At 47.1% G+C, this 24695-nt stretch overlaps 2 protein-coding genes across 5 annotated transcripts in view; one reads left to right on the top strand and one right to left on the bottom strand.

Moving 5' to 3' along the window:
- The window catches only part of LOC144138596 (uncharacterized), a 71040-nt gene extending 70030 nt beyond the window's left edge, over nucleotides 1-1010 (bottom strand). For both annotated transcript variants that reach the window (XM_077670971.1, XM_077670980.1), the window contains exon 1: nucleotides 711-1010. The gene's annotated coding sequence lies outside the window, so the exon portion shown is untranslated. The remainder of the gene's footprint in view (nucleotides 1-710) is intronic.
- Nucleotides 1011-1018: 8 nt separating this feature from the next.
- The window catches only part of LOC144138581 (peptidyl-prolyl cis-trans isomerase-like 3), an 85786-nt gene continuing 62109 nt past the window's right edge, over nucleotides 1019-24695 (top strand). For 2 of the 3 annotated variants that reach the window (XM_077670941.1, XM_077670949.1), the window contains exons 1-5: nucleotides 1019-1108; nucleotides 1206-1280; nucleotides 3382-3475; nucleotides 6843-6910; nucleotides 20636-20754. In XM_077670941.1, coding sequence (XP_077527067.1) covers nucleotides 1106-1108; nucleotides 1206-1280; nucleotides 3382-3475; nucleotides 6843-6910; nucleotides 20636-20754 — 359 coding nt within the window. In that variant the 5' untranslated portion in view covers nucleotides 1019-1105. Of the gene's footprint in view, nucleotides 1150-1205; nucleotides 1281-3381; nucleotides 3476-6842; nucleotides 6911-20635; nucleotides 20755-24695 lie in introns of all 3 variants that reach the window. The other variant, XM_077670958.1, reaches the window with a different exon arrangement.

Here is a 24695-nt window from a genome sequence, read left to right as displayed (position 1 = left end):
TCAAAGGCACGCTAAGCTCTAAAAGTACCTGGCACCTACTTCGCCACCTACTTGACAGCACCACCTCCCGTACCAAAAGTAACCACCAAATACAGAGGCTTATTCGAAACAGCTCTCTTCACCCGAGAGATTTGCTCCATGCAGCTCAGACGAACCTCTTCGGCGCGCCCGCAACCTACCCCTCTCCCCCCACCCAGATTTACACCGGCCATCCCAACCCTGCACTCGACGCCCCGTTCACCATGGAAGAATTACAGGCCATATTAACTAATCTGAAACGTAATACCACACCTGGCAAAGATCGCATTACAAACCGCCTCCTTCGTAACCTCGACATCCTTGACCTCGACTCCCTCTTGCAACTGTTCAACACTCACTGGGCGAAGGGCACTCTTCCAGAGCAGTGGCGGCATTCGGAAATTAATTTATTCCCAAAACCCCACAAACCTGTTTCGCTAACATCTCTACGTCCGATCGCCCTTACCTCATGCATTGGCAAACTGTTCGAGCGACTTGTACATCACCGCCTCACCGACTACCTCGAAGAAAAGCATTTATATCCACTGACAATGTTTGGTTTTCGCGCCAAACTGTCAACGCAGGACATTCTTTTACAACTTAAGGAGCAGGTGCTAGACCATCTCAGCCGCACCACGCCTCGCACCATCCTTGCGCTGGATGCAAAAGGCGCATTTGACAACGTTACTCACCAAGCGATTCTAGACAACCTCAACGCCACCCACTGCGGGTCTCGCACCTTCAACTACGTTGCAGCGTTTCTCCGAGAGCGCACGGCTACTATCAAGCTCGGAAGTCTCTAACCTCGGCCATCATCAGAACACCCCCTAAAGGGACACCGCAAGGATCTGTAATTGGCGGAAGGCAAACCGCTCCCTCATGAACCAAAGCTCCCGATGGTTTTGTGCCTTTTTTGGTACATTGTGTTTTGGTTTTGTGTGTGTGTGTGTTGTTAGTTTTTATTGTTTTTTTTACATGTGAACATTGGCCCGTTGAAAAGGGTAGAGCCAGGTGGAGGTAGAGCCGCATCCACATCCACATCCATCCACATCCATCATCGTTGCGGTGGCGAAGCGCGGGACGAACGATGGTGCGTGAATTGGGCGTCGCTTCTGGTGTTTTCTGGAGCGGGTAAATGACCATCGCTTGCAGGATGCACTTTCAGACCATGGCGTTTTATTTTTCAGTCGGTGACACTGCACACGGACGTTGGCGACATAAAGGTCGAGCTGTTTTGTGAGTCATGCCCGAAAACGGCCGAGGTAAGTTGTGCTGTTGTACTCTTGCTATATAAAAAAGTTTAGACCGTTCAAATGATTCCAATTGAACTACTAAAACGCTCTGTGATGATTATCTCATAATCATTGAATTGCCTAGGTGACAGTGGGCCTCCTCGATTATCAGTCCCGGATCGTCCGCGTGCTGCCCGAGACGCGATCCGGCGTTCGATTTTCCCATGTATTCCTATGAGGCTTCCAGTCCGAACGCAGTCCTCAAACTGCCCGCGGATCGTCCAGGACTGGTAAATCGAGGATGCCCATTGTAGCGCCGAGGTGACACTGAACATGACAGAGGGGCTTGTGGGCCCTTGCGGCCCTTTAGGTTTTATTAAGTTGCGTTGCAGCACTATGCATTGTCCATTCAGCTAACTTGCTTTCTATTGTCCATTCAACTAACCATTCAGACTTGCTTGTCATCGAGTACAGCTACCAGCAAAGTTTCTGCTAGCAGTTGTAGAATTCTACTGTTGACATTGCGTGCGGTTGCACAGCGTTAACTTAGACGACAAAAATGTTCTTTTGTACGATTAGTACGGTTTACATTTTGCCTTGCATCGTACTGAAAAGCGCTAACCACATGGAGCGATTTTTCCAGCGACGCGACGAGCGACGCGAGTAGGATCCGCAGTCACCGAACCGAAGTCGCTCGCCGAGGCAACCACATGACAGCGACGGCTCGAGCGACTGAGGATGGCGATTTCAATGTTGCCGCACTGCGCTTAGTAACGCGCTTGTACGCTGGTTGTTTGCAAACATTTTTTTTGTTCATTTGTCATAAAAAGCATGACTAAAAAGTATTACGCCTTTCTACCTTGCTTTTTGCACTTCATTGCATCTCTAAAACTGGTTTGGGTTAGCGATAGCGCACGCTTTTCCTTCTGCGCCCCGTCTCTCGGCTCCAACATGAACGCCGTGAAGAATTCGCTTTCTTGACGTCGTTTTTCCCACACGGGTCTCACCCAGTGTGTGCGGCAGCCTTCTTGCTTCTGCTTCAGCGTGTACACAAGCTTTGCCACGCAAAGCTTTCTTTACCGCTGCAGCGTAAACGCTGTCTGCGTGGATTTGCAAAATCTTCCCCCCATTCTCTTCCAAAACCGGAGGTTGCGTGCTTACGTAGGGGCTCTCCTATTGGCTAGTCGCTGAGGCCACTTCCGGGAGGCGAGCGACTGTTTCTGGCGACCCAGAACCGAGCGATTCGATGAGTGACTTGGTCCGCGGCGAAAAGTAGTTCGTCGCTAGTCGCGTCGCTCCCCAAGTCGCTGCAAAATCGCTCCGTGTGGTTGGGGCTTAAGCGACTTAATATTTGGCGAAGACCAAATTTTTCGCGTACGTATTTCGCGAATCCCCTTAACATCTTGAAAATTTTAACCGCAACAGCTGTGCTTATGGAGACTATTGGCTGGCACTTTTTCCCTTGAAAATTATCAAATGTAAAAAGGCGCTCGCGTTTAAGGTCGTCACGTGGTTACTGTGCAGTGCTTGGAACCGTGTTAGGTAGAGAGTGCAGGAATTCAAAATCTTAAAAAAGACACACTTGTGTAAGAAGCCCTAATTCTCTCTGTCGGGCAGCATTGCTGTACAAAGTTGCACCATATCGTGCCCTTTGTTATGTGCAGGCAGAGTAGCTGCTTCTTTTTTCTGCAAACGGCCCTTCCTGTGCACATGCAGGTATAGTAATGAGGCCGATAAAGATGCAGCACAATAGAGCCCGATGGACCTTTTGGGGGGCATTTGTCATTTCTCGTGGCCCCTATCTTGCAACATACTGCGAAATTTCAGCTTTGGTCGCCATTCTGAAACGCCAAGCTTTCAGGTGCGATGTTGTTTACAGTAGTTAAAGCGGCTCACAGTGCAAACAGAATAAGTGGGTATCTTAGTAGTTTTACAAGTTGTAGCCGGCCCAGTGGCCAAGTGGGTGCCTTGATGACCGATTTTCATGAAGGCACCCTTAGTCCGGGTCCAGACAGTTGCAGCTGTGATTTCATCCTTGTTTCATCGGGCTGCATGCACCTTTGTGCAAGCCCGTGTGCAGCCACTGCAAAGATGCCTGAGTGTTTCCTCGTCTGCCACTCTCATCTCGCAGAATTTCATGGCCCTCTGTGCTTCAGACTACTACAATGGCTGCCTCTTCCATCGCAACATCAAAGGCTTCATGGTCCAGACAGGCGACCCTACAGGTGAATTTTGAGTGATTTCAGTAGTGCATTGGGAGTGGGCAGCACCACATTAGTAGGGCCAGTTGGCATAACTGATACCTGTAGATTGAGTGTATACACTTCACACTCTTGGGGCATGCTTCGGTACTGCATCTTTGCTCAGTTCAGCTTGCTTGCAGTTTTCCTGTGCGGCTCCTTGTTTCGGTGCGGTTGCTGCTCGCCAAATGAGGGAAGGGTCTGTTCTTTTTTATTTATGAAAATTTAAGTCTGCCAGCACGGTCATTCCGTGCCAAATGTCTCAGACGTGCTCAGCCATTCCTGATTGTAGTTGAATTGTGGATTTTTATAGGCACATGTTTGATCGTCCCTTAAAATATTTGACACAAAAAATCTGTTCTGTTTAGCATGCACACATCTTGAACATTAAAAAAATGTGGGGAATTAGGTGTGACTAAACAATAATAAAGAATCAGATTTGTTATGCAACACTTCAGGCATATCTGTGGGTGGTCGATGCTTTGATTTCTTGTGTCTCTGCCACCACGATCATGCTTCTTTAGATACGTTTGAAATCGTAAAAATTGCAGCAACGGTAAAATTTGTTTCTGAACTTCCTTTTAACCATTGTGGTTTCTAAAAATGTTTTCATACTGGGCAATCGTCTAGCTTTAGCTGGAAAAAAAACACTGAATTAGCAAGAAAAATTGCAAAAGCAAATGTACAATAACTAAAAATGGCATCCCTTTGTATATTGTCATGACGATGGCAGTGGCAACCTGGGATCAGCTGAGAGTAGCTTCTGAATTTTTGTATGCCTTATTTGCACATGTATAACCAGCATGAATAATTTAAAAATGCTACGTAACATTAGCTCCCCTTTCACGAGGGCGGGTGCATCACAGGTTCAGCAGCTTGCACACCCACTTCCTGGTTGAAGTGTCTGTTCTGTGCTGTGGTGCTCTTATCTTTGTGTTGGTGCTTGCATGTTATACGCCCTGGTGGCAGGCTTTCGGGCCAGCCACTTGAAGCTTTCACAGGGACGCATTCTAGGTGAAAAAAAAGAAACAGACGGGTTTTTCGGGCAGCACACTTTTGTCGTGCCAACTTCGGGAGGCACTTACGGAGCACAAGCTGCTGGGGCCTAGAAAGTAATGCACGGCAACATGTAACTACGCTTCCTTCAGCATTGAAGGTGTTGGGGGCTCTATCAGTGCTGGCAGGTTCGAATACTGGGCAGTTGCAGAAGGCAAGGTATAAATGGAAATCTATAGATGGAAGGTGGAAAGAGAAACTGTCACTTGAAGCACAGCTGGCGACGACATGGGTGGGATGACACTTTTGAGGGTTACATTGACGTGCTCTCTCATTTGGCTTGCTCCACTCAGTATGTTGTGTTATGTGCTCTCGTTCAGCACACTGTGATTGATGTTTGTTTTATTGCATGTGCACATTTCTTTTTTTAATGGGGGCCTTGCTATAATGTGTGAATTTATTGTTTCCCGTTTGTGTCAACTGATGGGAAGTGTAGTACTAGAAGCTTTGAGATGGCTTGACCGCAGGTGGAAGGAAGGGTCTGCCAGTGTGCCTTCCAGTATGTGTCGTTCGGCGCATGATATCTTCCCACAAAAGTAAGGGGAGGTGATGAGCTTGAATTTTCGGAAGCATGGCATGCAGGGAAAGAGTGCAGTCTTTTATCGCAGGGTTTCTGCTGTCCTTAGAAGTCCTTAGAAGTTCTTAGGTTTCCAAAAGGATTTTGTTCCATCCTTGAAACTCCAAGTATTTAGGCACCGGCCTTGTATTGGTTAAAATTTGTCCAAGAACCCCTGCAGAGCAGTCTACAAAGAAAATGTTATGTCGGAACGCTTTTCAATGATTGCACAGGACAATTTTGGGCCTTGGAAGGGGCCTGCTTTTATCTTTAGCAAATGTGGTTCCATTGCTTCGCAACCTATGCAGGTCTAGGCAGTGAGTGTGCCTTTTTATTGAATGTTCACGTCAGCATTGACCCTGTAAATTCATAATTATTTTGTGGTTGTGATTGAGCTGAAGACAGTGCCAGGGGCAACTTGGGAGTGTAGCTCTCCCTTATTAAAGGAGCCATGAAGACAAAACACAAGTTTGTGTTATTCGAAAGATTTAATGTTTTATAGTGCCCCCAGCGCTTGTCCGAATGCAAACAATGCTTTCTTTACTAAGAAATTAATTTAAGTTAAAATGTTGATTTTCCCGCTAAATCGTCCGTTTTCGTCGTCTGCAATGATATCACAGGGCTGTGTTTACCGTTAGTGAATCTAGATGACGCCACCATGGCGAGCCGTTTTCTGCCTTTGGTTTGTTTGTGAACGTATTTGTACCTAGCTTGTTTTGCTCATGGAGGCAATCGTTTCGTGAAACATGGTGCTCGCTCGACAAATACGGTCACATAAGACATCGTCGCTTGCGTCAATTGGCCAGTGTCGTCTGAAACAACCCCAAAGCCCCGCAGTCCTGTGGAGCTAAACGAAGCATAGTGCACGCAGTACCAACAGCAGTACGCATTGGTACTTCTATATTTACGTGTGCTTTCGTAACTTCCACTGTTTGTCCCACCATTCTTAGGGCTTTGTAAAGAATGTGCCCTAAATTTAAGCGCAAATCGCTCGTTCGGCAAGCTTATAAGCTCTGCCTAATTTGCGTTTGCTTTTGCCACCCTCCGCCAATCGCAGAGCTGTCTGGTATGACATGTAGGTTCTGTTGTGGGAAATGAGCTAGTGGGTCGCATGGCCATTCCCTTTTTTCCTAATTATGTAGCTTATTTTAGGGAAGTTTACGTTAAAAGTGCTGTCAGCATGATTCTAACGAGTCAATCTTTTGAATGAACCAAACTTGTGTTTTCTCTTCATGGCTCCTTTAAAGGGACACAGAAGTGAAATGTCAAGCTCCTGTTTTTGCCTGAATTGCGAGACTGTTTCAATTAAACAAATTTTTCGTTTATCCAATTGATAAGGCGGTATTTATTTTATAAAGCCCAAAAGAAGAAAAACAACCATACGCGGTTTGCGGTGGCCGCACCAACTAACAGCAGTGACGTCAGTAAAAGCTGCTATGTGATTGGACAATGTCGGAGATTAGAATTCAAACTAGTTTCGGTTTCAGTTCTGTGAAGCAACATGCTTGGCATCCGATGCTATTGTTGGCTGGGCATTCTCGATATCTCAGTAATCGGTGTACTGCGCTTCTGCCATATTGTCGGCTGTAAAATGCGTCAGCTGTAAAGACTGGTCATTGTGGGCAAGCCTTAGTTTGGAGGAAAGCAGACTCTGGCATGCTGCGAGTGCTATGGAAAAAGTTGTGGGGGGCTTGTTGCCCACGTGGCAGTGGAGGCTGAGACGCTGCTCCTCTCTTCCAGGCACGGGCAAGGGAGGCGAGAGCATCTGGGGTGGCAAGTTTGCTGATGAGCTTCATGATGACCTGAAGGTGAGAGCACTTCCCACTTGGTTGTGTTCATTCCCCTTTGCTGTGCTGTGAATTTAGCATTCCAAGTTGAGGTGGACAAACATTTGAGACTTCTGCTGCGGCGCTGACAGCATTAGCGGTTTGATTTGATTTGCAGCACACTTGTACTCTTCTGCACATGGGATTTTTTAAAAAATAAAGAATAATAAAAGCATAGAACTTGACTTGGCAACAAGGCACACTCAATACACTGCACAGCACGTGTTTTTTTGTGTGCATGCACGTGCATGACGGGGAGGACAGCTTTCCTGCATAACACTGCAGCTGCGCAAAGAAGACTAACGTGTGAGCTTTGTGTACAAAAAGGGATACGCTTCACACCACTGGGTACATTAGCCGAAGGGGAACGCTTCTTGCGCATATATTTCAAAAACTGAAAACAAGTATTCTTGTTTATAGGTGTTGCTGCGCATTGGCCGTCTTTGCAACAAGCTATACTGCCTGATGAGACCAGTCATTGTTAGCATGCCTGGCTAGGTTCATTATGATGGAACAGCGCAAACTTCACGGAATGAGAGAACACAACATGAGTGCTTACTAACTACTAAAGTTTTATTTAAAAAATCCCAGGCCCTCTCCTCTAACGTGAAACCTGGGGAGGGGCAAAGCATGCAGTGTAAAAGTGTATTCTTGGTGCCTTGGCGTTTTTGTCCACGGAGATGAAATGCTGGGGGGCAGAGGTATACAGCTTTGCTGCAAGTCTCGTGTCTTTGAAGCATGAAGCGTTCTAGCACGAGGCGTTGGGAAACGAGTGTCCTGGTGTGTTCCTTTAGTATGTTTTTCCCACGGAGATGAAACGTAGTGCGAGGCGGTAGAAAACAAGTGTCCCGGTATTTTAATACCGGGACTACATGATACTACGATGACATGAGACGCCGACAGCCCGAGCCCCTAAGGGGCTTTGCCCCTAAAAGCAGAAAGCACACAAAGAAGCACCTGCGCACCAACCACAGCTGTGACAGGTAACTTGCCCCACACACTCACCCACACACAAAACCCAAGCTCAAGTGCTGTCAAGATAGGCAACTTCACACTGAAGGAAGGACACGGAGGGGGAACTGATACACATATTGGAATTCTTTTTTTTATAAAAAAAAGGCATCTGAAATTTCCCTCCTGTGTATGTCTTTTTGTGTAAAAAGAACACTTGTACAATTAAACTTGGGATAGCAATCATACCCACAGCAATGGGCTGAGAAGTAGAATGTGTTTGTTGCAATGTTCATGCAGGTGTACAATGATGCACCGTCTGTCCAATGTACGCGCCAGAGGGAGGCAGTATACTGTGTTGTTCTTGCAGTCAACAAACTGTGACTGGTGCTTTACGCTACAACCCCTCCTTTGGAAAGCAATTTTTTTTTTCTAACTTCCTGTCTACTGTATTACACCATCGTGTGCTAAAATGTTTATGGAAGTGGCCAGTTTCATTTGTTTTCGGGAGCACTGTTTTGAACAGGCAAGGACAGTTTTCTGCTTAGCTAGTATGATTGTGCTTACTTTGGATGAGGCATTCTTTGATGCCCTGCTTGTAGATTATAGGCATTTTCCATTTGCACGGACTGGCCAGTGATGACGATACTTATCTTCCTGTTCTCAGTGTTTTCTAGCTTATTTTTGGAAATTCTGTGCACCAGGGTGGTAGTACATTCTTTTGCTCAGTGAGCTACTCTGTTGATCTAGCGCAGCTTGTCTTTGGTCCTCAGGGGTTTTTATTTTGTACATTTTTATTTCTGCACATAACAGGTTAAAACCATTGCGGCAGAAATAAGGTGGGTTAAGGTGGCGGAGGAGGGGTACTGGTGTCCGCTTCTCTGAGACGGGGTGGTCCCGAGGCCGGCTCTGCGAAGGAAGGGCCAGGTCCTTGTTCTTCCTTAGAGGTGTAGTGACACCAAATTTGTGTATTTCGGTTTTTTTGGGTCCGATGTGTTTGTACTACGTTATAAAACATAGCGCACGACGAGTTAAGAGTAGCCAAAGGGCTGCCGATTATGAATTACAGCGCCATTCATGGCACCAGTTTTGGTTTCGGCTGCTGAGAGCCCGGGATCAAGTGTGGGGGGCTCAATGGCGGCCGTGACGTCACATTTTCTGTTCAAGCCAAGGCAACCTTTCGCGACGACGCTTCCCCCTTATCTCTTTTAAACATTAGTTCCACCACATTCAGCCGGCCTGAAACTGCCCAGAGTTGCAGCCGGCGGAGGCGAAACAAGACAAAAGACACCACAACCCCACCAAAATGTTTGCTTTGTGTTGTTATCGGTTTCGTTCTAATTAATATGCATGTCGCTCACTGAGAGGGAAGGGACAGACCACTCCGAGTTAGACCGGCAGGATGCTTCTACATCACACCCCGCCACCGGCGGTACTTACGTCACAGAGCGGCTGAGCCGGGTGTTTCCAGGTCTCTCAAAGCCGTGGCAATAATATCCATTTAAAATTTATTACATGGGATGTTCGACGCCCATAACCATAGGAAAGCAACTTGGCAGCTTTATGAAGCGAACCATATCAGTTTTTAGAAAACGAACTTTGGTGTCAGTACTCCTTCAAAGTACTGAAGAAAGGCCTGCCAGAGCCGAAGTGCATCCGATGGGCCTATGTGCGATGGCAGATCGATCCACTCTCTGAAGGTGCGAGGTCGATGTCGGCCAAGGGACTGAAGTGCTGTTTCCCAAAGCGTTGTAAAAGCAGGGCAACTCCACAGGAGATGCTCGGTCATGTCTCTTGCAAGGCATGATGGGCACTGTGGGGTCATGTATGATCATGGGCTAATGAGGTGCAACCATCAGGGTTCTCACAGGTCCTTGAAAACCTTGAAAACCCTTGAATTTAGAAGTGTAAATTTCAAGGCCTGGAAAGACCTGGAATTTTTTAATGGTCCTTGAAAACCCTTGATTTTTCTGGAGAAAACCAATGGCCCTGTCTTTTTACAAGAATTTAAAGTGTTTGTCATAGATTTTAGGTGTTAACAAATGTAAAGAAACATTGTAACAATCAAGTTTCTGTGTATTCCGTGAAATTACAAGTTCGGTGGATTTTCATTATTACGAGACAACATTGGGAGCAGGCACTTCTCAATCCAATCAATGTCATAATGCAATCCAGTGAAAGTCGGCTTCTGTTCTCTATCTTGCATCTTCCATCTAGTCTGTGGACGCTCGCTCATTGTATGTGCTCTGTGCCTTATATGCTCCACCTGCGTTTGCTCTTACGTGCAAATGGTGGACGTGTGCTTTGTTCATCCTGCCTTGCAGCAACACTTGCTGATTTAATTTCGGGTGGTACTTTTGCCAACAAAGCAGGCAACATTAAATAAGTTTCGAAATCAAACAGCCTGAGAAAAACACCAAGAAAAAAGAAAAACCTCTAAATACCAACCATGAAATAAAAAATAAAGCTGGGGGAGCATTCACAAACCTGTTAGCGCCTATCTAAATGTGCACTAGTGTGCTTAGGTATTGTGCAATAAAAATTTTTTTGCATTGTGTGGAAAAAGTTATAAATAATCCCAGATAAAACATTAGATGGGGACATTGAAAACGTGTTTTCTGGTCCTTGAAAGTCCTTGAAAACACTTGAATTTTTGCTTTTGAAGCCTGTACAAACCCTGAACCATGCTGTTGAGAGAAAGTTGACCAGTCTGGGCTCGATGAAGAAGTACCGCCTCTCTCTACTAGAGCACTGCACGGGCCCGGGCCGGCCCGAAAGCCCGGGCCTGGCCCGGCCCTCGGGCTGGGTCGGGCCGGGTAACTAATTGTTCTATCGGGCCAGGGCCGGGTTCGGGCCAGGGCCGGGCTCGGGCCTGAGTCAGGCCCGCATCAGGCCCAGGTCTCATACATGTGGGTAATGGCGCGTGTATGCTAATTTTTGTCTTTATTGGTTCGTATGTTCGCTCGAACACAAAACTACAAGACACGCAACCCAGGCAACGAATTCTAAAAGACCGCGAAGACAGACTGAGAGGTGGCGCCGCGCCACACCGCGCCCATCTCTGTCGGTGGGCCACGGCGCCGCAAAGACGCCGAACGGCGAACGCGTGATATGCATGGAGGAAGAAAAATTTTATGAGGGACCATGAAGTCAGGCGGCCCAACTTCGGCAAGCCAACCTCCTCTGATGCCGCATTCTCCTCTCGTCCGGCTCCTCCCGCGCAATGCATCCTGGAAGATGCACCTCTTTCAGGCCCCCGGTAGCATGTAGTGACTCCGGCTGGCTGCCGGTCTCAGCTACTCAGCCTGGCGTAATCCCGCCAGGAGCAGTTACAGCGCGTTTTTTTTTCTCTCTCGTTGCATTGCGCAATAAACGAAGTTTGCAGGAGAATTTTCTGCTGTTGTTACTCAACAGTCCCAGCTTGTCAGCAACTAATGTAAACACAACTATAAATGTCCACCGTTTTTCCACTTAATGGGGGCGTTGTATGTTGTAGTCATTCCTGTAAATGCAATAAGAACATTGTGTGGTTAGCACTGCGTGCATGAGACAGCCACTTATGCCTCCACTTATAATATTGCTCTGCAATTATTTCGCAAAAAGTGTTACGGGTGTAATTAACCGAAGGTTTACACAGTGCCACTGAAAATCGTGACACTGTCTCAAGTTCTCACAGCACTCTCCAAAAAATATCTTGTATACTGCTGGTATCTTCACAATAACTGAGGATTGGACAGTGCCTCGTTTATGCTCACGGCATAATTGGCTGAAACGGGCTGGGCCGAGCTGGGCCCAAACCTTTCGGGCCCGGGCCAGGTACGGGCCATATTTGAAAACACCAGGCCGGTCTCGGGCGGGCCGGAGGATGGCGCTTTCGGGCCGGGCCGGGCCCGGGCTGGAAAAAATCGGCCCATGTACTGGGCCGATTTTCGACTCTCTACCCTCCGGAGTGTACTGGGCGGACAGTGATATCGTTCCTCAGGGTTAGCAAAGTGCCGAAGAACACTGCGGAGATATCTTCGTGCACGATGCCATGTTTTGGCCCTATCCATAGGAGGCTACGGGGGATGTGACACGTCGGCGGGGTCCCAAGAAGTAGAGACAACAGCGCATTCAGGCAAAGGTGTGAAAAAGAGCTGCAGCGCGCGCTGCTTGGTGTGCCTTCATGTGCAGGAATCCATTTTATGACAGCTTGATAGCCCTCTTCTGGCAGACGATGGACTTCTTTCCAAATAATGTTAATAACAGTGTAGTCTGTTCCCCCTGCACGGCAAGCGATGTATGCCACTTGTGAGTCAGTGTAAACATAGTAGGTGCAAGGCGGGTCTCGTCTTTCTCCTATCCGACTGATGACGGGGTGTATGGCAATGAGCTCAAGGTTAGTGACAGTGGGCTCCTTGGAAAGCTGTTGAACTAGGGTGATGTTGGACTCAGTATCATGACAAAGTATGGTGGTGCCACATTGAAACTGAGGGGCATCTGTGTACAGTTGGATGACCCCATCTTGGGCTATCTTGTATGACATCTTTCTGTGATGCCTAGTGGCAGATTTGCGCCATTATGGATTAGGTGAACTCCTGTTCTTTGGTAATGGCACGCCATCCACTAAGTTGACAAGTTTCCATGGTGAGGCTGGAGACCAGAGCGGCTCTAGGTTGTTAATGTCGTAGCCTAATGCCCGTAGGATATGGCGGCCAGCCACCGTTGTGGAGAGGCGGACTTGCTGGGCTTGATATTGCTGCTCGGCCACATCCTGCAGGGCATTGATTTTGCTGCACATGTGTAGATCTGCTACTGGGCAGTACTGTGGTAAACCAATAATCAAGTGCATTGCTTTGCAGTTGATTCGCTCAAGCTGAAGGCTTTGAGTCGCGTTAAGGAGCATATTGTCAGGTTCTTAACAATAATAATTACAAGAAACTTGGTGAATGAGGCTTTGTTTAGATTATACCCAAAACCCAAAAAATACACACACAATGCACAAAGGAACTAATGAACACCAAGGAACCATAAACAGCTAGAGAACACTAGAGAAACTAGCGAGAATGCGGTATAGAAAACCGAAACTAGTTCAAACAGACGAGGAAAAGTCACAGTCCGGGAAAGAAGCGAGAGGACACAGTATGTGGTTGTTACTGACACAGGTCTGTGGCAGCGTTAAAATGTCCAGGCGTCGTGTCGTAGCCATGGTGGTATAGCGCGCACTGAGCTCCCGTTGCACAGTTGAGGCGAACGCAGCTCTCTTAAAGCGTCGCTGTCTCCTACTGACGTCCGGCCACTCGACTCGCTTGTGGAGAAGACCTCCTGGAGGTTGCAGTTGTGGAGGACCTCTTGGGGCACAGCATGGGTTCGGTAGCCCGACCGCCGTGCATCCCGGTCACGCCCCACCCTCCCACTCCCTCTCGGTGTTCTTCACGGGATCGCTTCATTTTCGGTTTTCTGTGCTGGCACCTTGCGATTAGCGTGCTTGTGTGTGTGGGGTGAGTGAGCCCGCAAGACGATGATGATGGTGCTCTCGGAGTGTTTGGAACGTACCCCGAAGAGCGCGTCTTGATTATCGTCGTTGTCTTCTTGGTTCACTTCACTTCCTGACAATATACAGTCGAGTCCATTATAACGATACCGTTTATAACGAGACAGTAGAATCTCGATGATACGAATCTCGCGAAACCGCGAAAAATATTCGTATCATCCGAAATTCGTATGAACCAACAGAGCCCAAAAAATTTGACACTAAAAAAAGGTTTCATTTATTTCTCCTTTTACTTTCGCGTGAAGAAATCCGTGATGTTTTTCTGCTTTTTTTAACCTCCATGTCTCCGAGCAGTCCTTTCTGGAGAGTGTAAAACTTCACACTCGTCTCCTCACTCGCAGCGCCCAAGCTCACTGCACACCACAACAGTCAAGGGCATGCACGGTTTCGCTTCCCGTCTCATCCGCGTTAACGTGCCGTGCTTCGTACTCCGATGGAAGCGCCGGCAGAGTTTCGGCCTTCCAGTCGCTCACCACTGAATCGTCCACCTTCTTCTCTTTGCCGCACACGGCTTTGTATTCAAGACCATGCCACTGCTTGAAACAGTGAACCCACCCGCTGGAGGCCTGAAAGCTTTGAATTCCAAGCGAAAGGGCGATGAAAGCTTTCTCCCGGAGCACTTTTGCGTCAACCCCTAACAGGGCACCTTGAGTATTCATCCTGATGGTACTGGTGACCCCGCGGACCCCGAGCCCCCATACTCACGCTGAACCAACCGTGGTAATGAGTTTTAAGGTGGAGGGTAAGGAACCACAAACGGTGGCCGTCGGAGTCGTGGTCAAGTTCCGGCGGATGGGCTGCTTGTCTGTTTACCAGGCAGGGAGCTCCGAGACCTCTTCAGCTAGCAGGGTAAGGCTGTAGAAGAAAGTACCTCCGTCCCCTGCTTTTAAGCGTTTAAGCCTACAAACCATAATCTAGGACACAACACTTACTCACACCTTGACTTGGCTATTGGCTCTGCAGCACTCTTTCCATCTCTTGAGCGGGATGTTGGAACTAACTCATATGGTAGTGACCACTTTCCTACCTCACTAACATATACAGGTAGAGGCCCAAGCAGTCCATCTTCCCATAACAGGTTTAATGAATCAAAAGCCAACTGGAATACATTTACAGAGACATCTAAACTACACCAGACATCCATAACACACCTACATGTAGAGGAAGCAATCCAACTCGTCACGGCGCTCATACTCGACGCCGCCCAAAAGTCTATTCCCCACGCCTCCACTGGCTCGCGCGACACAAGGAGGTCCTGGTGAAATGAGGACTGCGGGCGGGCACGAGAGGTCAAGAACAAAGCTTGGGGTGTTCTTTGCCGGTACCCCAGGTCGGATAAGCTCGTGTCGTTTAAAGGGGCCCTAAATAGGCTTCCGAAGGTCGCCATTTCAATAGCGCAATCTCTAGAGTACCCCTTCATGACAATGTATACCAAATATTACTCCTCTGCATAAAGCAGGAGCCGCACAAACACGCAACAAAGATCCTTTCTTTCTTTCCTTGCTCACCTACCGCTTCCTTGCCGCTACACTGTCGCGCTCTGACGTGCGACAGACTGCTTGTGATGCACCCTGTGACGCACGAAGCTCTGAACAGTACGGCTGCGCTATTGGTGGGCCCCGTTAAATGCTGTAGCCAATCAGCGTTCCCGGCTCTGGGGGAAACGCGGTCGCGCGCGGCGCTCCTGCACCGGCAGCACGGCGTATTCGTCCTGCACCGGTGGCACAGACGAATGTAGATCGTCGCCATCCGTTACACGAGCTTAGCTGAGTTTGTAGATATATAGCGCGTCGTTTACGAGGTATGAATAACGCTGAAAAATACGGAGTGTCTCTGCGGGCACAAACGCCCGCTACACGCGCAACCGCGGCAAGCATCTGCCTGTACGGTCGACAAGCAGCCCACTGTGCGGTGTGTGCACGATACGGCATACACAGCAGCAGCTAAAACTTGCCACCGCCCGCCAGAGTGGGACTATTGCTGAAAATCAGTTTGAAAATACGTGAAAGGGGGTGATAGTGCAGTGAAGGATTGCCGTCGTCGCAGCCTCGCAAAGCTGTGTCTGGATAACTGCGGCGATGCTAAACCTTTTCCCAGACCTCAGTGGGACCAGTTCACCGCGACAGCGCCGCATGCCGAAATGCTAGCGAGCCGCTATAGTCGTCGGTGGCAATCTTCAATTATTGTCGTTAGCGAGCATGTTGTGTTTGGAAGCCCCCTATCTGGCCTTCAAACGCTCGTTTCCGCTATTATAAAACTGACGTGCCGACGCAGGCACGGCCGGCGCGAGGAGCCGTTCCATGCGGGCAGCCGCTGAGCGGTAGCAGATGTAGTAGGCGGAGCTTGGCCGTCGTCTGCTAAAAAAAAGAACCGTGATGTACCGCTGAGCAGAGCCAATAGCTGCACGCATCTTGAACCAACCCTGTTTCTCTAGGTGGTCTTGCGCCTGGTCGGTAACGTCACCGCTTCCACAGTGCTTTGGAGGCGCGGTGAAAGAGGAAATGCGTCATGCCTTGTTGTGGGTTCTTTTTAATGAACGATAACTCGGCTAATACTGAACGCTTTGAAACCATTTTTCCGTCAAGACGTTCTTTGAATGGTACTCCAACGATTGCGCATGTAAAATCGCAACCTTTGGAACCCTGTTTAGGGCCCGTTTAAAACACGCAAAGCCTTTTGGAAAGCGTGTGCACCGTGAGGCAAAAAGGGAGAGTTGGCGCACTTTCTTGACATCCATAAACTCTTAAACCGACACACACAAAGTCTGAACATGTATATGAAAACTCAAAGGACAGCAGACACAGCCTGCCCCTGGTTAGTACAACAGCGGACAAACTTGAAGAACAGGCTAACGCACTTGCACAACACTTCCAACACGTGTCCAATTCAGCACACTACACTACCGCTTTTATGCAACACAAAACATCCTGTGAAAAGGAGTCTTTGCATGATAATGATAATCGAACACCTCGTATAACTCCCCTTTTTCACTTCATGAGTCGAAGATAGCTCTTGCCACTTGTAAGCCTTCAGCTCCAGGCGCTGACATTACATACACAATGATACAACACCTACATGCAGAGACACTCCTCTACAACAAAATATGGCTTTCGGGGCACATTCCAAAATCTTGGAGGGAGGCCATAGTAGTGGCTTTTCTAAAGGAGGGGAAGGACCCAACCTCTCCTCCCAGTTATCGACCCATTGCCTTCACAAGCTGCCTGTGCAAGTTCCTCGAGACGACGATAAACAGGAGACTCGTCTACTTCTTAGAGTACAACAGTCTTCTCGAAGGCTGCCAGGCAGGCTTCAGGGGGCGCGGTGTTCCAACAATAAACTCGTTGCATTAGAGGCATATATCAAAGATGCTTTCCTCCGCAAGCAATATTGTGTGATGGTATTCTTTTATTTGGAGAAAGTGTACGATACTGTTGGGCAGTATGGCATGCTCAGTGACCTCAAGTCCTTTGGCATGTCGAGTAACATGATAAGCACGCTTGCCAGTTACATGTCTGAGAGAACCTTTCGTGTTCTCTCTCTAGGGTTCATGTACAAGAAAATGACGTGCCACAAGGTGGAGTCTTGAGTTGCGCTTTGTTTATGGTGAAAATGAATTCACTCAGGAAGGCATTCCCACCATCAATCTCTTGTTCGATGTATGTGGACGATGTACAAATATCTTTTAAATCATGTAGTATGTCCATATGTGAAAAACAGGTCCAGCTTGGGGTAAACAACCTTGCTTGCTGGGCAGATCAAAATGGTTTTAAACTTAATCCTGGGAAAAGTACCGTAATTACCCGATTCTAACGCGCACCCTATTTTCCAGGCAAAAAACCGAAAAAACTTGCACCTCCGATTGTAACGCGCAAGGAACTTTGTGAGCAAGAAAAACGAATGCGAGAGAAACGGGCGATTTATTTCCCGAAGTAATCTCACTCATCTCACTCCTCGTCGCTCTCCGAGAGCTCCTTCTCGCCTTCCGCTGACCGCAACATCTCGTCATCGATGTCGTCAAGCGCGTTCGCGATGCCACACTTCTGAACGAACGTTCAACCATGTTCGATGGGATCGTGGCCCACGCCTTGCACGCCCATCCCGCGAGCTTCTCCAGAGGCGTACGCTTCAGCCAACCGCTCGTTGTGAACGCGTGGGAGCCGCTCGTAAGCCACGGAAGCGGCGCACCTTCGTTGCCGCTGCTGCCATTGCTGTTATCAAGCGCGCAAGTGGAATAATTTGACGATTTGTGTTACCGCCGACAGAAAATCCTAGGCACCTAGATCCGAAAAGTTGTTGCTAAAAGCTTTGGCGCCATCTTGAGATGGAGATGGTGATGGGTGGAAAGAAATTTCAGCTGTTTCGGCAGTTTCGGTTTTGTATCCAATTCTAACGCGCATGCGATTTTTCGGCCTATTTTTGCGGAAAAAAGGTGCGCGTTAGAATCGGGTAAGTACGGTACCTGAACCGTCTTTCCAAAGAGACACGGTATCAAGCCCGTTCCTGACATTAAACTGAATGGTGACATGATTCCTGTAAAAAAGGAACACAAGTTTTTAGGCATCGTTTTAGACGAAAAACTCATTCATTCCTCACATTAAACAACTCAAACATAAATGCCTTAAAACAATAAACATTCTAAAGGTCCTTTTACACCAACCCTACGGTGCGGACAAGCAGCTCCTTTTAGTTGTCTTTACAAGCTTGGTGGGGTTCTGCTTCGACTGTGAAAGTGTGGTGTATGGTTTGGCGACAAAAACAGCCAGTGCTGCACTTGGGGACAGACGTAATCCCAAAAATCCATAGATCGTGATCCTGGCCCAGGATGTTGGTGCTCTATGGTATGGAAGGGATGCAGTAAGGTTTGTACCCTATTATGTAGATTGGGCCTATTAATGCCAGCCTCCTGACACAAGACAGCGAGAGGAAGAATAGGTGTGATAGACAGTCTCCTTTGAAGGTCCACTTGTTTGCGGCGGATTCCCCTGCACTTCCACTGCAGGAACCAGACAGGTGAATCCGACGCGAAAATATCATGTGGGTTTCCGCTATTGCCCGCCATTATGAATCTCGAAGGTGTGCAAAAATGTAGATAATGGATTCCCGAGTCTTGACTTTTGGTTCAGAGAAACTTGTGGCATTTCTAAGAGTGATAGTTTGTGTTTGATTATTTCAGAAGTAACCAGTTCGACAGTGGTCTTCACCTAGGTGCGCCGAGCGCGAGCGATCTGTCAAAGATGTGCTTGTGCACCCTCCCTGTCGCGAACCATGCAGTGCGTCAGCATAGGGCTGACGTATGCGTGACTGCTTTGGTCCCGTTATATGTTGCTCCAATGATCTCTGCAGTGATGGAGGAATGGCATTTCTTTGATCTGTGCTCCCAGATTGCATAAAATGTTTCCGCGTATCGCGCCGTTTTGCTTTGTCTTTGCTGCCTCCTGTCTATGGAGTTTCCTGACTTAATATAGGAGGGAAGTCCTCAGGGGCACTCACAAAGGGTTCCAGGGCTGATGGTTGGGCACTGGCAAGGATCTTGTGCGCAGTCTCAGTCAAAGTTTGGCTTTCACGATGAAGCTCAGCTTTTTGTTTGCATTCCCTTCGTCGCGATACTCGCACACGGCGAGCAATGCCATTTCTCAAGGTTTTGGCGGCCTGTCGGCGAGCAGGGTACTTGGCGTCTGTGGTTGCATGGTTACCTCTGCTGACAAGGCTCAAGGTTTCCATGTGCTAGGCAACCTCAGAACGAGCACCGGTGTTTGTCTTCCTGGGGACAAGAGTTTGCCCTGTGTCCAATTTTATGACAAGTATCGCATACAAGAGCTTTCTGGAGGTAAGGCACCACCGGTGATGATGGATGCCCAAGTATGGACGCAAGGTTCAGAGAAACTTGCGGCATTTCCAATAGTGGTACTGGTATACGTTTGATTACCTCAGAAGTAATCAGTTCGACAGTGGTCTTTCACCTAAGTGCGCCGAGCGCGAGCGATCTGTCGAAGGATATGTACAGAGGGATTTTTCTTGGTAGTTTGGAGCTCTCAAACGTGATGAGAGCTGCTCCGTTTTTGCCTATGGGCCTGGCGTTGATTTTTTGCACGAGTAGCAAATGAGGTTAGCCATCATTTGATCGCCTGTTAGGCCGTTTGCATGGTATAGGACTCCACATATCTGGCTAGGGTGAATGGTTTAATAGGCCTGTACAGGAGTCTCCTTACTGGAAAAAATGAGGGACCATAGTCATACAAGTTGGCCCCGGGCATGCGTATGCAATATGTCAACTGCGAACTGGTTGCTTCGTTCCAGACGTCGCACCTGAAATCCTGAGTGAAAATGAATTTTCTTGAGCTCATTGGCAATAGCTCCGTGCAGCCAGTGTGCGGGGAGTGTGCCTAATTCTCCCGGTGCCGTAAGCTCAATGATGACCGTGTGTTTGACACTAATTGGATCAGTGGCAGCAGTTATTTTTGTTCGCCTGCCAGGTTACCAATCCTCCTTTTCACAATGGTCATTATCAGCCACATGATCGATTTTGCCCCTTGAGGGGATGGAGGATGTCAAGGCCAAGCCCTGCGTTCGAAAATGTGTGTACGCGAAGCGATCGCTGAAAGGTGCCTGTGACATTCCCATTCTAGGTTGCTTGGCAAATTTTGAAGATGGAAAAGCGCAAGCTCCTACCTGAGGATTATTTCCAGGCGTGTTTTCCGTGGAAAGAACTGACAAGGGATTAGAAACAGCTACCAACCACTTAGGCAGATTCGTCATCCGTCATGCTGCTTTCGTAATCAAGCACAACTGCCCTAGAAAACCATTCAGATGGTTTTCTAAGGTAGTTGCCAGCGGGGCGCCGTTGAAAACCTTGCCCACGGGTGATGAAAGGCATGATGGTGGTGGCCCATTCATTTTTTTGGTGTCTAGCCCAAAAACGTCCGGGCCCAAAGCTTCAGAAAAATGGAGAGATGCGAACGTGTGTCTCGTCGAGAGGGCTACTTGCAGTGCCGTCCTCCTGAGTGTTCCCGTGACTATAAAATGGTTCTGATGTCCTGACAGCAGCCTTGAGGAGAATGAACATATAGCGAGCAAAGAGGAAGGCAACTAGGAAACCTGATCTAGCTTGTATTGCTGAATGAAGCATGGGTTTTCTGCACTAGAAGTGCTGAGTCTCTGCGCGAGTTGAGTGTGAGACAACTGCAGCATACGACTCGGCTGACTGGTGGCGGGATGCTTTGCAGCACAACGTGCGGGGCGTGGTCTCCATGGCAAACAATGGGCCCAACACCAATGCCTCGCAGTTCTTCATCACGTACGCCAAGCAGCCGCACCTGGACCTCAAGTACACGGTGTTCGGAAAGTATGCACCCCACTTTAGGTTGTGACTGTGATTTTCACCAGGCTGGTTTACGACTGGCGGCACTGACTTGTGCGTGCATTTCCCAATCGGTAGTTCAATCTTGAGGAGGGCATGTGTCTTCCACTTTCTTGTTTTCTCTAAATGAGCATGCACTTAAAAAGAGCCACAAATTACCACTATACTCGGGGACAACTTTTTGTGGCAATAGGAAGCTATGGGGAGAAGGGGTAGGGGGAGCTAACTGCTCTGTGTTGCTGTGCCAAAGTAGTTCCTAATAAACTGGTTTTGGTTTGAGTTTTGGCATCGCAGATGCGCATTTGATACAGTTTATTTCTTCGCATGAGCTCCGTAGTTGAGTGCGCTGAACCGCGATCACCGAGCATGCAGGCATATTGGAGTCTCCTTCCCCATGCTTCATTTGTTTGTAATGACAAGGTAACGCTTGGACTGGAGAACACAGACCAACCGTGGGCTATACTGCCCAGCTGTGTATCGTTCACAAGTGAAGTGAATTTTGTTAGCGCTGCAGTTTTGACCGCATGCATTGATTTGTAAACTCTTCTGGTGTTTGAAATGGGCACTCGAAATGGTTCCTTGCCACTGGTGCGACCAAGGTTTAATGAGCTGTAAAATTAGTTCCAAGCGGTGCATCAAAAAACTGCTTCGATTATTGCGCTCACCAGGGTTCATAGTATTGGAAAATATAAAGATTAGTTTTATGACCACCACTGTTTTGTCTATTGTTTGACTAAAAATGACTAGTTATCTCTAATTATCTTGGGAACTAATTGACCAACTGAATAAATAATGGAATATTTGAGGAGGAGGAGGAATAACTTTATTTTATGCTGGTTAGGAAAGGGTGTAGTTTGCTTGAGGAATATTTGAAATCAGTGGGAAAAAAAAACAGCAAGACTGACAAGTTTCACAAAGTTTACTTGAAAATTAAAGGAAGTTGTTTTAAGACCCTTAAAGGCCAACTGCACTCGAATTTTCGACAACGTAAAAATAATGTCACCTAATAGTACACATAAAAAGAGTGCGAAATGCAAAATACTATGTTTCAAACATGAGCGTGCGCGACGCAAACGGCTCACGACATTAGCGTTTTCGGAACTGAAAGTGAATAGAACTGAACTGAAACCGCGATAGAACCGGTGGCCACTCAGAGCCGCCTTCAAATGCGTGTGGTAGCGTCGCGTTTCGCACTGTCGTTTACACAAACGAACTCCCATTAACGTTTACCCAAGATAATGGAGTTCGGCTAATTCCGACATCGCGTTGCTATCAATTGAAATGAAGTAGACCGTACCAAAGTTATTTTTCCATCAGAATAACTGCCGTTGTAGCAATCCTTGGCATTGTGAGTAAAAAAGCGGCCCCTGATTTACAAAGCTAGTTTCTCGTACGATATCCAAAAGCAGCTTCGGTTAGCCGGCGCCTCGGCTATCACATCGCTCTCTTTGAAGGGAATAAACCGCACGCGGGCGGAGATCAATCACTATTTTTACTATGCATTACGTGCAAACCATTTCGCAAATATCAGCTTTCGCCTTCCTGCACATCAAGAATCGAAATATAGAAGGGATCTGAAACTATAAGCCAGCTTTCACAGCTAAATGATGCACTGAAACACGAAAAAAGTTACCTATCTGCCACTTTTTTTTTTTACTTTTGCCAGAGACGTGGGCTGTTGAAGACATTTTATTTTCAAGTAAACTAAATCTAGTGCTATACAAAAGTAAATGCTTCATTTGGGAATTGAAAAAAATCAAGTTTGTTTAGGAGAGGAGCAGTTTCGTTAGCTTTTGCACTTGGTGAAGACGATGGCCGATATTTATGTGGATGTATCTGTTACCATGAGCAAGGCTGATTTTGGTTTACTTAGTGAGTGAGGCAAAAGTCGCAGAAATGTCTATACCCGCACGTACAACTCTAATTAAATCGCAAAATTTCGGACAAGTCTAAGGGATGGAGGTGGCATTGGCTCAGCCCAAATATGGCAGATATTGGACGCGGAAGTGGGAGTGGTCAAGAAGCTATAGAAGATCCTTTTTTTATCTGCAATAGTTCAAATAGTAATGACAAATGTAAGCCAAGTGTGCACGTCGCGCTAGTTTTTTCAGCAGAAATAATATTTTCAAGTACAAAAAAGTTTAGCTAACTCCAGAATGTTCGCAAGCGTGTGAATTGTTTGTAGACTTCTAATCTCTTTTATTGCACTGAAAAAAAGGAGGATATTGCTACATATGTGGTTAGTTTTAAACATGTGATGGCGACGGCGGTACAGCACTGTGGTGTAGCGGAGAAACCCCGGGCGAACGCGTCCCTGCGCCTGGCAAAGCAGCGTGCAAGTCGCCGGAGAAGCGCAACCTCCACGGGACAGGTTTCCCAACCTCCGCCACAGGCCGCTCGGAACTTGTTTTGGTGACTCTCCGCCAGGTGCAAACGTCGTCTGCACGGAGCTACTTTGAACGACGATACCTGGTGTGCTGTGCGCTTACGAAGCTTTGGATTTAGCCAAGGTGATTTTAAGAGCTTAGACTACTTATTTGGATCAAATTAGGGCAAAAAAAAATTTGGGTGCAGTTGGCCTTTAACTGTTCATTACGTCTTCTTCTCCCACACTTTATATTATGTACAAGCCTCCTTAACCCACATACATTTTAATTTGAGGCGCGCACGAGGTTTCAGTTGGCTGTAAATGTAGTGCAAATGTATTTTGTATATCTACCAACATCTTTTGTTTTGTATATGTGCAATGTATATTCTTTAAGTGCCCATGTTCTTCTTTTGTAGTCGGTGTATAAGCCTTCCTGGACTGTATATATGTATGTGTATATTTATGTTTATGTATATATATGTGTATATATGTATGTATATATGTGTGTGTATATATATATATATATATATATATATATATATATATATATATATATATATATATATACACACACACACTTGATGTTTGCTGAACATTTTAATTAGGAAGCTACGATTTGATGCGACCGAAGTGCCATTGTATTTTGTTTGTGGACCCTAAAACTAGCTTTTGGCCATTGGGTCCAACACTGTTTTTGCGTATGTTGTTCTGCAAAAAATGAATAAAGCTTCAATCAATCAATCACTCAATCAATCAACATGTCTAGTATTGCACATGTGCCAAATAACAGTTTTGAGGAGACAAAAAAGTTTCAGAATATGTGAAGAAAATGAAGGAAAACTGTCTAGATTGCAGCAGGGGCATTGTGACAAAAACAGTGCGTGTAAAAGACTAAATAGATGTGCTCTTTGGCATAGTTCTCAAGGTGAAATAAGGCATTTAAATGCAAAATGTAATTTGTCAGAAAAAAATTTTTGGGAATCTTCCGAAGAAAGGTGCCGGATATGTCTTTATCTTAAGTACAAATATTTAAGAACATTTTGCACGTGCAAAGTCCTTTTGCATGGATTACCAATATCCTTAGTAAAAGTTAATGTTTTAGATTTAAAGGGACACTGAAGTCAAAATACAAGTTGCTCTAGATCGATAGGTTAGCTCACCGAGAACACGAATATACAACTATTATGCATATCTTATTCAAACATAAGGCAGAAAATTGCGAAAACGGGAAGACAGGTGCCACCGCCACTGGCTATGCCGTGTAACTTGCACCAGAAGTGGTCAAAACGTCTGGCAAGCGCAACGTCTTTCCAGGGTGCTGCTGGATGGCGCAACTCGTCTCTGCTTGAAGCAGTGGTACCGCTTTATGAGGAAGCGTATGGTTGGTTCGACGCCAACACTTGCGGGACCTCAAAAAGGACAACATGTTATTCTTCAGCAAAGCGTCAATGCTGATCACGGGTCCCATGAAGGAACGTTTTGCTCAGTGGTCTGGAGCTACAAAGGACGTGGGAGTTCGGGAAAGTGCGAATGATTTGTCCGAAACTGACAGAACTGC

This window comes from Haemaphysalis longicornis, unplaced genomic scaffold (assembly GCF_048455015.1).
Source record: "Haemaphysalis longicornis isolate Haplotype H1 unplaced genomic scaffold, Haemaphysalis longicornis Haplotype H1 scaffold_1, whole genome shotgun sequence".
Lineage (NCBI taxonomy): Eukaryota > Metazoa > Arthropoda > Arachnida > Ixodida > Ixodidae > Haemaphysalis > Haemaphysalis longicornis.
The sequence above is the reverse complement of the archived record's forward strand: the minus strand, read 5'-3'. Positions and strand labels throughout refer to the sequence as shown.